Genomic DNA, 16,913 nt, shown 5'->3' on the forward strand with positions numbered 1-16,913 from the left:
CCTCATCCCCTGCTTTCACCAAAACCTCCTGCAGAGAGAGCAAAACTTCCTGTGTGTTGCTGTTGACATGTACACCCGGCTACTTCGCCTGTACATGGACGGGGAGAATCCTCAGCCATCCGATCAGACGGGGCAAAGCCTACAGCATGTGAAGCTGGTGAGTGGTATTCAATCTCATACCTACCCTGGACTGTTAACACCGCCTAGCCACAACCCCCGTTATTTACTTGCACTGACACAGTACGCTCCTCAGCCCAGGGGTTCTGAGACCGAGGCCGGGGGAGTTGGCAGAGGACCTGAGAGTGCATTTTCATTGTACAGGGATGGGATCTGTAAACAGGAGACATTAACGTGCCCAAACCACTTGTAGAAGTCAACGTTCTTTTAATAAAGAGGGTTTTGAGTGACTTTGCTCTGTCCTGAACCAGCTGTCTTTTCACTAGGTGGATTCTCTAGCGGTGGTAACTAAGGCTCGTCAATTTCTGCTACATTCAATTGCACAGTGCCCCCAAAAGAGCTTTATACATATACAACAGGTATGCTGCGTCCTCCTGTATTTGTCAAGTCGCTGTAATGCCCTGCATACTCTCCACTTCGTGTCAGCATCCATGCAGCCCTCGGCCTTTTGTGCTAGACTAATCGTGAACTCATACTGCCCCCAAACCATACAGCACGTCACTGCCGCTACCAGAGTACTGTTCTGGCACTACAGATCCACTGTGTGCATAGGAGTCAGCTGGTGCCTGGCCCCAAACCAGTCTGTCCCCCGAACTGAGGCATGTTTAGGGAAGTTTACTAGTAGGAGGCAGGCTGAGCTGGTACTGAGCTTAGGTTGCTTTGAAGTAGTAGTAACAGGCCTTTAATACCGCTTGCTTTCTTTTTCCTGCCAGGTACTGGATCCCTGTGGAGAATTTGACCCAGAGGTGAAAGCTGCCCTCTGCTATTCCTGGAAGCGCACTGTAGCTGAGGATTTCTATGATGAACCAGTCCTCTTCTAAGTGGTGCTGGTGCAGAACTGTAGCCTAGGCAAGGGCAGCAGAGAAAGACCCGTGGCTAAGACCATTTTTGTGGCATTCAAAGGAATGGATTGACAGGAAAAACTATCAGAGGTTCTCCATCGCTGTAGCCAGGACTACTTGATTCAGATTATTTGTAAATAATTTATTACAAGCAAAACCTTGAAGCTCTTGTTAACAATAAAAAGGAGGTTAAATTTTTCATTTTAGAGTTGCTTTGGGAATTGCCATTTTTTAAAAACGAGTTTTAGGTCGCTCCCCTGGGGCCTGCATACCTGTAGAGCCTGAATAGGAACTACGGCCGTGCCTGCAGTGTTTGCAGCTACCTCACTGATGTGGCACGGCCTGGTTTCTGTCACCGCGTGGGGGCGCCTAGAACACCCAGTTCCTTTGCCGGCGATGGAGACGTTTAGCACAACACTGCTTAAGTGGAGAGATGCATGGAGAATCACACCGTAAAAGCTTTTTTCTGAGCAAGCTGAAGCTATTTCCACTGAGGTGGGTTTTTTGTTGAGAATCTAGTCAAGTGTTTGTTAAAATCCCCACTCTGCTGCTGAAGGGTGGATCCAAGGCCGGTCGGTGCACAGCTCCAGCCGCCCTTCAAGTAGGCTCCTGCTGGGCCGTCAGTTCGGGTTTTACCGCCTGGCTTTCCGCAGTCCCTGCAGGATCCAACGGGAGAATCTGCTCTGGCTCCTGGGGCTTGGCTTTGTCCTGAGTCTGGGTCAGAGGGTGCACCATGGACATGTGGACGTTCAAGTTATGGGCCTTTTCAAAACGCTTTCCACACTGGTCGCAGGCGAACTCCAGCTCGGCCTCCGCTTTGTGTTTGGTCATGTGGTATTTGAGAGACGCTCGCTGCCTGCATTGGAAACCACAGATTTCACATCTGGAAAGCAAAACACAATTAGCGCAACACCGTGGCCCCAGCAGCAGGTAACTCTGGCTGGCGACAAAGGAGGGAGCCCCTGCCCCATGCTGTGGCTGGCCGGGGCTAATTGATTCTGCCTCCCCCAGGAGTGGGGCTGGGATCAGCTGATCCCAGAGGAAGCGGGGCTTGTTCTGGTGCCTGCTTCCTTTGCTGCTGGAGTGAGGAAGTAGCAGCTGCAGCTGCCTCACCCTCAGAGGCAGGGAGAGGGGAGTGCCTGAGCCCAACCTGTGAACTAGCCAGCCCCCATCTCCAGAGGGTTGTGATCCAGGGGGCACAGCCCAGGCGTGTAGTTTGCAGAGATGGCAGGGGCCATGGGAAATGCATCTCAAGTAAGTGCCTATGTCCAGCTGTTTGCAAGACCCTCAGCAGCACTTCTGGCCGGTTTTTTCTTTCTCTGCACCAGCCTGTGTCCGTCGGGTCCGTCTCCCCAGGGCGTGCCGTATTTGTGGCTGGAGATAGCCCTGTGCCTGGCTTTGTATCTCTCCTCCCTCCCCCATCCCTCCAGGGAGCCGGATTTATTTCTGTTGCCCCAAAAATGCCTCTCGTCCATGCCTTGTCTTTCCTTCATGTGAAAAGTCTGGTGGGGACAGGCCCATCTTGCTAGTGTTCAGTAATTAAAAAACCCAAACCTGTCTCTGCTTAGTTGTAGTTCATGATGCAAAGAGTAGATGGGGGTAGGAAGAAGTTATTTTAGAGAGATTAAAGGTGAATCAAACCCTTAGGCTATGTCTAGATTGGCATGATTTTCCGCAAATGCTTTTAACGGAAAAGTTTTCCCTTAAAAGCATTTGTGGAAAAGAGCACCTAGATTAGCACGGACACTTTTGTGCAAAAGCACTTTTTGCGGAAAAGCGTCCGTGCCAATCTAGACACGGTTTTGCGCAAGAAAGCCCCAGTCGCCATTTTCGCCATCGGGGCTTTTTTGTGCAAAACAGTTCTCGGCTGTCTACACTGGCCCTCTTGCGCAAAAGCATTTGCACAAGAGGGCTTTTTCCCCAACAGGAGAGTCATTGTATTTGCGGAAGAACACTGACAATCTTACATGAGATCGTCCGTGTTCTTGCGCAAATTCAAGCGGCCAGTGTAGACAGCTGGCAAGTTTTTCCACAAAAGCAGGTGCTTTTGCAGAAAAACTTGCCAGTCTAGACACAGCCGGTGGGTAGAGGAAGTCCCGCCCCTTCAACCAGGCGGCGCATGCTCCAAGTGCTTGCCAGTCTAGACAGCAGCCTTAGAGTTTTGCTTTTACTCATTCTGTGTCTATGCAGATTAACTTATAGGAGGGGAAAATACTGTCTTGAAAAATTGCTTCAGGCACTTGCTTTGCTGGGGTTAGATTCAGGCATGTTTACCTTCAGGTTTACAAGCCAATAAAACTTATCAGTTACTTCAAATAAATAAAGTCCTTCCATCATCATGGTCTTCCCAGGGGCAATTACACCAGGCTTTTAGTCCTGAGAGGCCTCTAATTCACACATGCTACAACCTCTAGACTGTTTCCCCTCCTCTCTTTGGGAGCGTCCTGTTTCTTTAATTGTTGTATTTACAATGACTGGATCTGGTTTTAAATGCATGTTTTGGGGGAAGCACTTAGCATGTTGTTTCAGATGGAATGTGGCTGTTCTCATATTGCAGGAGAAAGTTGTGATTTACGTTACGTATTTTGTTAATTTTTACAAGCACATCACAGGCAGCTGTTGTGAAAGTAATGCTGAGAGTTACTGCTGCTAAAGACATCTTACTGGCCACACCGATAGCGTTCTTCAGTGTAAGTCAATCACCAGAGCAGCTGTGTGTTTTGCGAAGGCTTCTCCACTATTTGTCAGCACGTAGATATACAATGCGTATCCATGTAGTACCGTTGCCTTTGCAAATGTTGCATGCACTTAGGCAGCTATTTCTGACTGTGATTTGTGCTCCAGGCATCTTGTTGACACAGGCATCTTGACACTAAAACAAAGGGGGGCCGGTTGTGTACCTGGAGCACAAATCACAATCAAATAGGGGGGCAGGTGCCTGAAGCAGAAAAGCAGCCAGCAGGGCCGTGGAATGGGAGGGAGGCAAGGCGATGGATTTGCTGTGAAAGCCATTAGGGAAAAGAAAGGGTGTGTTTTCTTAGCTAGTGCCTGATGGCTCCTCTTCTTACTAAACTGCGCGTTCCAAGCCCCTCTGCATTGGGCGGGGGGAACGGAAAGGCCCTTGGGAGGTGACAGCCCAGACGCCTGGCTGCAGTAGCAGCAGCTATTTCCTGTGTGTGTCTCAAACTGAGGTGGGCCAGGGCTGGTATCTCAGCCATCGTGTGAAATGCATCCCTGTGGCTGTTTGCCAGGCACCCAGCAGGATCTCAGGGCCTATCCTAGGAGAGGAGGGAGGCGCTGAAGGGTGACTTCCCAGCCAGCGGCCTTTGCTGGAGCTTCCACGTTTACTTATTGACAATAACATTTGCATAATTGTAAATTATTGGGCCCAGACTATTAAATGCCCTTGGAGGGGGTCTGGGGGGGAGGGCACAGGGCGTCGTGGTGATCGCTGGGTGATGGTTTACTGGGCTGGGGCGCAGGTGGGAGGGATGTGCAGAGGTTGGAGTGAAGGTAAGTGGTGGAGTTAGGTGCAGGACAGGCAGGGGTTAATAGATGGGGGAGCCCCTGGCAGCCAAAGGCAATGGGGCGCCAACATACCAGTTTGCCAGGGCACCATTTTCCCTAACGCCAGCCCTGGTACCATTCCCCACGTGGATCACCCTGTAACTCTCTTTGTTCAGCTCAGAGCTTGCTCAGCACCAGGCGTCTTTTCTAACCCATTACTCTGTGCTGGGCTGTGAACGGGAGGGAGCCAGTATTCCAGCAGCGGCTGCCCCAGTGTCCAAGACACAAACTCTCACTGTGATTTCCCTGGTTCTGCACCCAAGGGCCACGAGCTCTTTTGGGCCCCCGCCGGCACTCGTGTTCGGCTGATTATCCACTTACCCCCTCTCCCCCACAAGTCTTACAGGATGGGGAGGCAAGGCGTTTACATCACCATTAAAACAGACGCTTGTCCCCGTTTTCCCACACACACTCCAGCTTGCTCTGAAGCAGGGACCTCCCATTATTTACCAATCCCCCTGTGTGTGTGAGAGAGGAGCAGGGGCCAAGCACACATGAGAGCACTGGAGAAGCAACGTGCAACGGGAACGCACTAGCTGGAGCAAAAAGGAGGCCTGCGTGCACCTAACACCTCGCTAGTTTGACTCAATTGGTCCAGGTCACGGCTGGTCACAAACCCAATTTACAGCCAGGAAATGGCTCCCTCTAGTTACTCACATCGCCACTCTGCATTTTGCCGGCAGCACAAGGCTTCTGCCAGTCCAGCAGGACTCCAGGTTTTTGAACTTTTTCTGCCCTGGCCCCAAGCGGGTCTCTGAATAACCTCTGCACCTGTGCGAACAGCGCACATCCTCCCCAAGCAGCCGCTCTGGGTTTTCTGATGAAAACATCTCACAGGGCCCTTTTCTAAACTCACTTCCTGAGCACCCCACTTCCTTGCGGCTCTGGCTAGTGGAAGGAAACCCTCCGGGTTTCCCCCTCAGAGTGTCTGCAGTCTTTGATCCCAGGGCTGCAGCGTTCAGGTAGACGGGGCAAACAGGTCAAGCTCTTTCAGAAGCAAAAGGCAGCCGGGTTCCTCCTTGGAAAGGGGGTCCCAAGGGGTGACCCCGTCTCTCCGTTGTACTACACCCCACCACGGTACGCGAGGGCAAAGTGCACTTACTGGAGGGGTTTTGCTCCTGAGTGGCGCATCTGATGGACTGAGAGGTGTTTGCGTTGTTTGAAGGTCTGCCCACATTCGTCACAGATGTAATTCCGTACCTCTGCAGGGACGAGAGCGAAAGGTGCGGGGGTCATTGGCGCCTCCGACCCTGATGCACGGAAGCAATGTGAGCTAATCCGTGAATTCCAGAGTCCCTGCGCTAGCACCGGAGGCGGGAAATAGCTCAAAGCCCCCCCAACAGTGGCAGATCCTGGAGGCCTCTGGACCAAGCAATGGAAAGGAACCAGGGGGCCGTTCTACGCAAACCCTGCAGTGACTGCGCAGTTTCATACCCAGCATGAGTTCTGGGCCCTGCTCCGGCTCCCCGAGTTCTGGGCCCTGCTCCGGCTCCCCACGTTCAGGTCCAGAGACGTCACCTTGTTCCTGCAGAACCCCCCTTCGGCTGTAAGCAGCCCCGGTCAGCGGGACATACCTGTATGAATGAGTTTCACATGGCGCTGTAGGTACCGATCGATCATGAACACCTTGTTGCAGCCAGGGTGGGGACAAGGCCTCTCCCGAACTTCTTCATGATGCTCCTTGATGTGTTTCTGCAAACGAGGATTGGAGACAGGAATGGCTCCACCACAGGCTCCTCCCCAGTCGCTTACGAGCCAGAAGAGTCAGTGCAATGGCCCGGCCCGGCTGCCCGCCCGGCCAATCTAGTTTTGCTGTGTGAAACGACGCATGCTGGGAAGCCTGTTCCTTCTGGACGTTTTCCACCTGCCTCCCACAAGGTGGCAGATCCCGGAGGCCTAGCGGTACCAAATCAACGGTGGAAAGGGGGCAGGGGCTGTTCTCAGCGAACCCCACAGGGACCGGGCAGTTTCATACCCAACGAGTTCTTGGCCCAGCTCCGGCACCAAGCAGCCCCTACCCAGTGGCCTTTCCGAAAAGGCGCCCTAGCAAGCAGGACAGCGTGAGCCAGAGACCGGTGTCTCTGTCCTAGCCCGGGTCACTGGCTGAGGGATGGGAAAGTGCATTTCATTCAGTGAACATGTAACCGTTAAATGCCAGCGGTTCCATGGTTACACGTGGGGCGGCCGTGGTGCACGTGGGCAGCCAAGTCCCCACGCGCACCTGCTCCTGTCTGTCCCCTCCCCACTGCCGCCTCTGATACAGCAGCATGGGGAGGAGCCGGTGCACACAGGGAGCCAGCTTTTCAGCCGTCTCCCCGCAGGTACCGGGAGCCAGTGTGTAACCGGGAAGGTTAATCCATGGGCCCAGGCTCACGGGTTCACCATGTACCCGGCTACACTTCCACATCGCTGAGCTGAACTAGTCACTGGGACCCACCCAACCCCTCCTCCCAGAGCCCTGGCAGCCGTGCCTGAATGCCATTGGACTCTGTGCGCAAGGAAGGGGACTTGCCCCCTTGATACCTCGCAGCACCTGCCCTGGGAAGAACTAACTTACCTTCATGCCGTCAGCTCCTCTGTACACAGCCGTGCATCCCTGGTAAGGGCACTTGTAAATGGTAGGTAGCTCCTCCCTGAAAAGAGAGAATTATCCCAGTGGCAGTGTGAATCCCGCCGCTCCCGCGCCCCCGGCCCGCTTCGTTACCTTTCACATTTGATCTTTTTTTTCCAGCCTGGCTTGGGTCCCGGCTTCTTTCTGATTTTGGGCTCGTCGGCCTTCTTCGCTTCCTTGCTTTCCCCCTTTCTGTGGCTGGACGCCCTGCGGCCGGGAACAGCAACGCAGCCAGGAATGAGAACGCTGGGCGACTTGGTTTGGCTTCAATCCCTCACGTCTCGTTTCCCCTGCGCAGCCGGCCCAGCGCGGCACAGTAACGCGGCAGAGGCCGGGAGCAGCCAGCCTGCTGGTGCAGCCCCGCGCCGTCTGCAGCGCTTGGGGGGAAGGAGAGGAGGGGGAAATGCAGCCCAGGTGGGATCGCGTTCACCTGTCCGGCAGCTCAGTGAGCCGAGGCGCTGTGAATCCCTGCCCTGGGGCCAGAAAAGGAGCGCGGGAGACGGGCGGCACTCAAGTTCCGGGTCACGAGAAAGCAAAGAGTCTTCCCATGGCTGGCCTCCCCCGTCCCACAAAACCCAACCAAGCGTGGGAAGGGCCAGGTGCCGCCTGGGCGCCGCCTCGTCTGCATCAACAGAGCCAAGCTCAGTGACAAAAAAGCAAGTGGAAAAGCCTCTTACTTCTTGTCTGGATAAGGCTCAAAGGAATCATCTGAAGACTGCCCGGTTCGCTTCTCGTTTTCCTCCTCGCTCAAGAAGTCTCTGTGAGAGAGGGAGGGAGTTTTACTACACGTGGTCTGGATGAGCCTGCAGCTCTGACGCGCTAACATGCAGGGTGCTGGGGCAGGCAACACGATTTGTTCCTTCGTCGCCTGCACACAAGTCACAGCAACTGAGGCCGCAGAACACCCCTCCCCCCATCTCTTACGGCAAGAACTCCCTCCCCCCCAGGAACACGTGAACCACTGGAGACTGCAACACGCCTTCCTGCTGGGCTGCGGGGCGAGTCCGGCCCTGCAGTCTCAGGGATTTCTTGCAAGGTGCCAGAGTGGAATTGGCACAACCGGCCTCCGCGATGTGAGCCCCACAGCAGCCTTGTTCTGACGCACTGTTCATCAGGCCGCCTCTCTTCCCCCTCCTCCCCAAAAGCCAACAGGCTGTTACCCCAGGGACACAATTCTGGGGGCGAGGAGAGAGAACAGTCTGGCATCTTTCATGTGACTCTCTTCAGGCTCTCGCCGCGCTGACCCACCAGGCTCGCAACAGGCGCATGCGTCCGACACGGCCCAGCCACACGAGACGGCCACTTCCTTAGGTGTTTCGTTTTCCACCCCTTCCTGCAGGGATCTGGCCTCGCCTGCCACTGCCGTGGCGTGAAGAGGCTCCCAACCCCGAGTGCCACAGGGACTCTAGGCAGGCAGTCCAGTATCGGCCCACCCACATGGATTTGCCCCAGGCACCCACCCATGGAGAATGCTGGACTCCAGCAGCCGGGCCCCCAGACTCCACACGGCGCTGGGCAGCACCAGCCAGACACAGGGCCGCTCTGCTGGGATACCCTGAAAGCATCTCGCGGGGACTTGGACGTCCTTTCCTAGAGAGCAGCCTGGGCCAGGAGGGGTCTCTACTGACCAGCTCACGGTGGAGACCAAGACCCCAGGGCTGGGGGGGGAATAGTTTTTGATGGGGGGCACTCCAAGAACAGGGGAAGTGGTGAAGGGCCGCCCTCTTCTCCGTTAATGGAGCTGTGTGGGATGGAGCTCGGGGGAGAGGGGTGCAGGGTCTGGGAGGGGCTATGGCTACCGGGGCAGTGATGCAGGAGGGGGAGGCCGTCCCAGGTGCTGGCTCTGGCCAGGAGGTGCTTATCTTGGGCAGCTGCCAGCCAGCAGCCCAGCGGAAGCATCAGCTGGTTCCCTGCCAGCTCCACCCCACGCACAGCTCCAAGAGGGCAGCGGCGGGGGCCATGCGCATCTGTGCCCCACGTGCTCTCCCCTCCGCCCCACCCCGCGCTGCCCACATGGTCAGGCTGCTCCCACTGGCCAGCTGCCGGTCAGGGTGGGGCAGCTCGCAAAGCCCGCCCCAGGCACAGAGACGCGCGTGGCCCGAGCAGCACGCAGGGAGCGGGCCCTGCCCTAGGTGCATCGTTTCATGCTCGCAAAGAACAGTCAGGCTGTTTCAAACCCACTCTTCTCTCACCCCTCAGAAAGGTCACTGAACTCGGCCTTTACCCGCTCATCCGCCGGCGCCGCCAGAGCCTGCTTCCCACTCCGCTGCCCTGGGGAAGGAAGCAGAGCGGCGTGTTACAAAGCCGCCAGGCCATGCAGCTGGCTCCATGCGTGCGCTGGGGTAACCACGTACGCCAAACCCAACCGGCGCGAGGCCTGGGGCCTTCTCCTATGCGCTGGGACGGGGTGGGCACGACGCAGCCGCGGGCCAGACCCAGGTCACCCGGATTAGCCCCTGGCGAGCCAGCACGGCCACAGCTAGGGCTGCTCAACTCCCATTGGCCACTGAGCACTGTTCCCAGCCAATGGGAGCTGCGGGAAGCAGTGTAGACCGGGACTTTGCTTCTCATTGGTTGGGAACAGCGAGCTGTGGCCAATAGGAGCTGCGAACAGGGTTGTAAATAAAGTGTCTGGCCCACAGGTCACTTATTACCCACCCCTGCTCTAAAACCGCTGCGGCCCCTTTCTGCCCCAGTGCCCAAGTTCTCGAGTCTCAGCCATTCCGGTTTCCGATTCGTGCTGTAATCCACCTGAGACCAGGCAGCGTCCCACAAGGGAGGTCAAAAAGCGGGTCACTGGGTAAACGTGTCACCTCTGGAAACCTTGCGGTTACACAGGGTGGCAGCCGGCTCCCCAGGAGCCAGTGCGCCCTGGGAGCCAGCTTTTAAGCCAGCTCCCGGCACACAGCAGCTCCCACCTGCAGCCCTGCTCCGCGGGAGCCGGCGTGTAACGGAGCATTAGCCCAGGCTCCTCGCTTGCCCACTGACACGGTTACACTTTCCCGTCCCTACTTCCGATTACGTTTCCTCTGGCCAGCGCCGGGACACTCTCGCGCCTTTTCCAGGGGCATGAGCCAGAACCCAAAGGGGAGTCGCCCCCCAGCACCTGTTCAAAGGCAGGACAGCGCCCCCACTGGTGTCACGTGCCACCTGGAGAAGGGCCGAGAGGAGAAGGTGCCAAGTCAGGGCGCACGGAAGCGGCGCTCGCAGGACTCAGGACTCACCTGTTCCCCGCTGGAATCGCGCTGGACGTTTTCTTGTGAATGGCCCAGGGCGGGGCCCGGCCTCCCCCAGCCCCTGCTGTGGAGCTAGAGCAGGAGGCCAGGCTGTGCACCCAGTGACTCAGGGGCCCTCCTTTTCCTTGGAACGCTCCAGGAAGCGATGGTAGTGTGGGCGCCGGGGCAAGCTGCCATGGAAAGGGACTAACAACCGCCCTGGCCACCCCTGCACCCATGTCCCCCCCTCAAACACCGCACGACAGCCTGGGAAACGCGGAGAGCTGCCCCCCACCAGACAGGGACACTTGGGCACCCGGAGGCAAAGGGACTTGGTTGAGGGCACAGAGTAAGTCAGTGGCAAAGCCCCAATTTGAGGCCACGTGCTTCTGGCCAGGCTCAGTGGCTCGATTCCACTGCTGGCTTTGAAATGCACTTCCTGTCCGCACAGCTCCGTGTCCAACGTCCGCGCGGACCGAGCTCAGAGTGGAGCCGGCCCCATCCGGCAGGGGCGCCCACCCCGGATGTGACAGCACAGCCTCGGAGTCCAGGCAGGGCAGGGGGCCACTCTTACCTGCGGCACTGCTCAGGGGAGAGGCAGACGGGGGCGGCTGGGACTCCTGTGCAAAGACGGGGCAGTCCGGCGGGGACTGAGATGAATTCCTGCTCGGTGGCAGCGGATTCTCTGGGCTCAGTGGCTCCGAGGGGGTCCCGGGGTTGCCTGGCTGCTCGCACGCAGCTGTCCTGGCCGGGCCGAGCTGGGGCCTGGGGGCAGGGGTGGCCCCAGCAGAGCCGGTGCTGGCCCCGTTGTCAGTCACGCGCTGGGCTGGGCTCTTGTTCCATTCCCACGTCACTGCCAAGGCGCCGTCGGCGAGCGCCGCGCTGCAGTCGGACTCCGTCTCCATCATGTAGTCATGCCCCTGCCCGCAGCCCCAGGCGGCGCGGATGATCCCGCAGTACTCGGAGGACAGCACGCGCCGCAGGCTGGGCACCGCCGGGCAGCTCCCCGCGTGGCTGTGGGTCCACGTCACCAAGCCGTGCAGGCAGTGGGGGCTGGCGGTGATCGGGTCCACTGGGCGCGGGGGAAAGAAGAGCATGAAACGATAAACCGGGTGGCAGGACCCGGCCGGCCCCATTGCCGGGCCTGTGCCCGGAGCCAGAGTCCCAAACAACTGGGCGGCACTAAGGGAAGGGGGAGCTCAGGGAAGCAGGGGACCCGAAAGTGCCTCTGAAAAGAACAGATCTACTGGGCCGTTTTAAGGGACCGGGTTAGAAACGGAGCCGGAGGAGCCAGGAATGACGCAGGGCTGCTTTCTGCTGCCCCGCCGGCCTCCAGGGACTTGGGGGCAGGCCCAGGAAAGTGACCAAACACTCAGCTCCCCGTGTGCCTGTCTTTCGTCTCCCCGGCCCAGCTCCCGCGCGGCTGGGGACAGGCGCTCCCATCTGGGAAGGCTCCACCGCCCTGGAGTGGCGTCCAGTGGAAAAGCCCAACCCCAGGCCAGCGCACAATGTCGTATCGTTCAGTGCGGCGCTTACCCAAACAGGGGGCTTCCGGGGCCGACGGGGGCTGCCCATCACTGCTCCTGCATGCAAACAAAAGCAGCACGTCAAGACTCTCTCCCCGGGAGACAGAAACCCAGGAACCCCACAGCAGCCAGCGCCAGGGCCGCAACAACACGAAATGCCTCAAAGAGGCAGGAGCCGGCAAAGGGTCACCGCTGTCTGCGGAGAAAACCGAGTCAGCCACTAGCTGGTTTCAGCGGCTAAAAATACCTCCCGCCCCGGAGCTCAGTGCCCAGAAATTCCCCCAGGAAACGGCCGCCGCGGCCCAGCCCGCTCAGCGTGCGCCCCGCCAGAGGGACGGGCGCCCCGCACGTACTTTCCTTTGGGCTTTCTCTGGCCCGTGGGGGAGGCGTTCACCCGCTGGATGAAGGACTTGAGGATGCTGCGGCATTTGTAGAACTGGGCATGGCACTTCTTGCAGACGTACTGCGGGAGCGCGGGGTCTTGCTGCACCGCCACCCCCACCAGCCGCTGGAAATCCGTGAAGAACACTTGATCCACCCGGCGCTGCTTCTCCGAGTTCGCCCCCGTGACCGGGACCTTCCCAAAAGCGTTGCGCAGGCTCCGGGAGGAGAACTTCCCGTGGCAGAGCCGGCAGTACGCCGTGCTCAGGGCTCGCCCCACGCCTGCAGAAGGGGGAAAACATGCAGGGACTGGCGCACGTGTCCGCATGGCACCGCACACGTGGCACCACAGGACAAACGTTACACCACGACTTCGGTCCAAGCCATGCCCCTCACAGCTGGGGATGTTAGGAACGTAATGTAAGACCGGCCAGACTGGGTCAGACCAAAGGTCCCTCCAGCCCAGTGTCCTGTCTGCCGACAGTGGCCAGCACCAAGTGCCCCGAGGGAGTGAACAGAACAGGGACTGATCAAGCGATCTCCTCCCTGCCATCCATCTCCACCCTCTAACAAACAGAGGCTGGGGACACTATTCCTTACCCATCCTGGCTAATAAATTCATGGAGGTTAAGTCCATTAATGGCTATCTAGTTCTCTTTTAAACCCTGTTCTAGTCCTGGCCTTCACAACCTCCTCAGGCAAGTTTATGGCTGACCTAGAACAACGTTTCCTCAACTCCTGTCCCCTTTCACCCCTCCTCTACCTACGGTACATCGATGACATCTTTATGATCTGGACGCATGGCCAAGAAACACTGGAGACATTCCACAGAGATTTCAACAACCTACACCCCACCATCAACCTCAGCCTGGACCATTCTACATGAGAGATCCACTTCCTGGACACCACAGTACAAATCAACAATGGAAAATTAGACACCACTCTCTACAGAAAACCCACCGACTCATACAGTTACCTACATGTTTCCAGCTCCCATCCAGAACACACCACACGATCCATCGTCTATAGCCAAGCCCTTCGATACAACCGCATCTGCTCTAATCCCACAGACAGAGACCAGAAACTTCAGGATCTCTACCAAGCATTTATAAACCTCAACTACCCACCCGGAGAAATAAAAAAGCAAATTGAAAGAGCCAGACGAATACCTAGAAACCATCTACTTCAAGACAGACCCAAGAAAACCAACAATAGAACACCACTTGTCATCACCTACAACCCCCAACTTAAACCTGTCCAACACATTATCAATAAACTACAGCCTATATTGGAACAGGATACCATACTCCAAGAGGCTCTGGGAGACAGACCCATAGTCTCCTATAGACAACCACCTAACCTCAAGATGATTCTTACCAATCACCACAGGACATACCACACTAATACCAACCCCTGTACCTTCCCTTGCAACAAACCCCGTTGCCAGCTTTGTCCACATATTCATTCTGCTGATACCATTATTAGACCTAACCAAGTGAGTTATAAGATCAAGAACACATATTCCTGCGCATCCAGAAATATAATCTACGCTATCATGTGCCGAAAGTGTCCGTCTGCTATGTACATTGGACAAACATCTCAGACACTTCGCCAAAGGATTAATGCCCACAAAACAGATATCAGACGAGATCACAAAGAAAAAACAGTTTCTTGCCATTTTAACCAGAAAGGACACTCTCCCAATGACTTGACTTCACCTGCATTCTGCTACAAAGACCTTTTACATCTGCACTTGAAAGGGAATCCTCTGAACTGTCATTCATGTTAAAATTCGACACTCTCCAGGAAGGAATGAACAAACACTCAAACTATCTTACCCATTATCAAGATAGCTTCCCCAATTATCACCTCTAATACCATTAACTCACAAACATCCCACTCTCCCCACCTCTTATATCATCAATTCACAGACACTTACCTTCCTTCCTTCCCCCCCCCGCATCCCCCTTCTGTTCTGCAATGTGATTTGTCCTTTTCATATTTGTTCATTTTTTTAATTGTATCCTTTGGTATATATGGTTGTGACTACTTTCTTCCACTATTTGAGCTGAGGAAGTGGGTCTGGCCCACGAAAGCTCATCCTCTAATAAACCATCTTGTTAGTCTTTAAAGTGCTACATTGTCCTGCATTTTGCTTCAGCTACCCCAGACTAACATGGCTACATTTCTATCACTATTCCTCAGGCAAGGAGTTCCACAGGTTGACTGTGCACTGTGTGAAGAAAAACTTCCTTTTCTTTGTTTTAAATTGGCTGCCCACTAATTTCATTTGCTGGCCCCTAGTTCTTATATTGTTACATTTCATTGAATTGGCTCGTTGAGTAGTCGATGGAATTTCCAACCACTGCTCCATCGGTCGATGAGGGGGAAACTGCAGAGCCGCAGCAGGGCGAGCGCTCAGCCCTGGGAGCCAACCCCACTGCGGCTCTGCCCTTTATGTGTATTCAGACGTGTAAAAGGCAGAGGTGTAGCTGGGGGACCAGACAAGAGCTAGGAATCAGCTGATTCCCAGCTCTCCTACGTCCCCCACTGCACCTCTGCATCTTTTGCCCCCCAGAGACAATGATGGGGGACCGGCTTTCAAACCAGCTCGCACCAGCTCCTGCTCCCCCCTTGCTGTCCCTCTCTGATAGAGGCAGTGGGGGGGGGGGGGGGGAGAAGCAACTGGTCAAGTTCCTACTTGAGTACCTGGCAAGCAGATGCTTATCACTAGTCACTCACATCCCTACTCACAACCAGCTTGAGTTCAGAGCAACCGGGTAGGCCTTCAACGTCACAGACCCCACCCCCTAGGACTGCGAGCGTGGAACCGGGCGCACAGTTAACCCGTGCGACTGGGCTCACGGGTTAACCTTCATGGTTCCACGCAGGCTCCCGCTACGCACGGGGAGCTGGCTTAAAAGCTGGCTCCCGGGGAGCCGCCTGCCGGCCCGTGTGGAACCACGGATGTTTTCACTAGCTCCACGATTACATGCTTACGCGCATTTTAACATCCGCGCCGCCTGTCCCAGGCTGAGCAGCACTCCCGCCGGCAGGCCCAGCCCCACGCCAGAGTGTCACTCTCGGCCCTGCCAGGGCAGCCCGCTGCACACCCCCAACCTACCCTGGACAAAGGGTTGCGGTTCTGCCCTCACACAAAGTGACGGTTACTAACTAGCAACAGCAGGGATGAGTCCCTTCCCCAAACCTCTCTCTCTGTCTCTGTGGCTGCATCTACACTGGCAGTTTCTTGTGCAAAAACTCTTCCACAAGAGAGCGTCTGCACTGGCATGTGCTTTTGCGCAAGAGCAGCCATGCCAGTGTACACGCTCTCTCGCGCAAGAAAGCTCTGACGGCCATTTTAGCCAAAGGGGTTTTCTTGTGCAAGAAATTCATGTTGCCTGTCTCTACTGGCCTCCTCTGGAAGAGCTCTTGTGCAAAAGGGCTTATTACCGAGCGGGAGCGTCAGAGTTCTGGCGCAAGAAGCCCTGATTTTATACATTAGAATATCAGTTTACTTGTGCAAGAACACACGGCCAGTGTAGACAGGCAAGTTATTGCGCAAGAGCGGCCAGTTTTGCGGGAGATCGCACCAGTGGGGGGGGGGGGGGTGTGTGGAGAGAGAGAGAGAGAGTGTGTGTGTGTGTGTGTGTCCACTCACATCCCAGCTTAATACAGACCCCAGGCTGAGCCCTGACCTAGGGGCTCGCCCGTGACCTCAGCGGGCAAGGGAGCACAGCGAGGTGTCTGCCCCGAGCCTCGCACACGCGCCGCTTGACAGCTAGGCCTCAGGCCCCACACCAAGCCTGTGCGACATGCGCTTGCATTTCAGGCCTTCCTCTTCCTACAGCCTCCGAGGAGCTGGTGCAACTTTCCGAGCCTTGTTCCTTAGCCCTCAGCAGCCAGCGCGGGACCCGCGCCACGAGAATTCAGGCGCGAGCCCCCGTGTGTTAATTAGCAGCTGGGCACAGCCCACCGGGCAGGGCAACAACATGCGTGTTCGCTGCATCTGTGCAAAACCGGGCTTATGGCACTGCAACGGAGACGCCCTCGAGCCGGAGCCTGGAGGGACGGTGGACTTGCCACGACGGGTGAACCCTAAGCTGGGCCGCTCTCCCCCATCCCTGCCTATAGCTTCTCCTTCTGCCCCGGTGCAGAGCCGAGGGGCGCAGGCCCTGGGTATCGCACCCACAGGGCACTATGTATCCAGCAACGCTCGGAGGGTGTTCTGTGGGAGCGGCCGTGCCGCCTGACACCAGGCCATCCCCGCAGAAAACGGGGGCGTGCCCCGCACCCACGTCTGCACTGACGAGTTGACTGCCTCAAAGAACACCCCCCTCCGGAGAGGAGCCCCCGTGGGCGCAAACCCCCACGCTGCTCCTCTCAGCGTTGCCGACAGAGCTCCAACCCTGGGGCCGGCCGGGCGGGTTTCAGCTGCATTACGGCTGTGGCAGCCTGGCTTCAGTGTAGCCCTCTCCGCTTTGAAAAACAATGTTTCCCCTCCAGGCAACCAATGTAGCTTTTTCAGCTACAGCCACCCCTGGCCCACGTTTACACAGCAGCCCTACGGCACCAGCGCGCTCCAGAAGGCCGA

General features: G+C 56.6%; 2 protein-coding genes across 4 annotated transcripts in view; one reads left to right on the forward strand and one right to left on the reverse strand.

The window, feature by feature from the left end:
* The window catches only part of FANCA (FA complementation group A), a 65,560-nt gene extending 64,335 nt beyond the window's left edge, over positions 1 to 1,225 (forward strand). Inside the window, 3 exon segments of the mRNA XM_075939817.1 lie at positions 1 to 157; positions 444 to 536; positions 891 to 1,225. Coding sequence (XP_075795932.1) covers positions 1 to 157; positions 444 to 536; positions 891 to 998 — 358 coding nt within the window. The 3' untranslated portion in view covers positions 999 to 1,225.
* ZNF276 (zinc finger protein 276) overlaps positions 154 to 16,913 on the reverse strand; it is an 18,976-nt gene continuing 2,216 nt past the window's right edge. For 2 of the 3 annotated variants that reach the window (XM_075939818.1, XM_075939820.1), the window contains exons 2-11: positions 12,292 to 12,601; positions 11,949 to 11,995; positions 10,987 to 11,484; positions 9,390 to 9,468; positions 7,875 to 7,955; positions 7,291 to 7,404; positions 7,144 to 7,219; positions 6,161 to 6,278; positions 5,689 to 5,788; positions 154 to 1,902 (exon numbers count right to left, since the gene is read on the reverse strand). In XM_075939818.1, the coding sequence (XP_075795933.1) occupies positions 1,617 to 1,902; positions 5,689 to 5,788; positions 6,161 to 6,278; positions 7,144 to 7,219; positions 7,291 to 7,404; positions 7,875 to 7,955; positions 9,390 to 9,468; positions 10,987 to 11,484; positions 11,949 to 11,995; positions 12,292 to 12,601 (1,709 nt within the window). In that variant the 3' untranslated portion in view covers positions 154 to 1,616. The remainder of the gene's footprint in view (positions 1,903 to 5,688; positions 5,789 to 6,160; positions 6,279 to 7,143; positions 7,220 to 7,290; positions 7,405 to 7,874; positions 7,956 to 9,389; positions 9,469 to 10,986; positions 11,485 to 11,948; positions 11,996 to 12,291; positions 12,602 to 16,913) is intronic. The other variant, XM_075939819.1, reaches the window with a different exon arrangement.

The sequence above is a fragment of the Pelodiscus sinensis genome, chromosome 12 (genome assembly GCF_049634645.1).
Source record: "Pelodiscus sinensis isolate JC-2024 chromosome 12, ASM4963464v1, whole genome shotgun sequence".
NCBI lineage: Eukaryota > Metazoa > Chordata > Testudines > Trionychidae > Pelodiscus > Pelodiscus sinensis.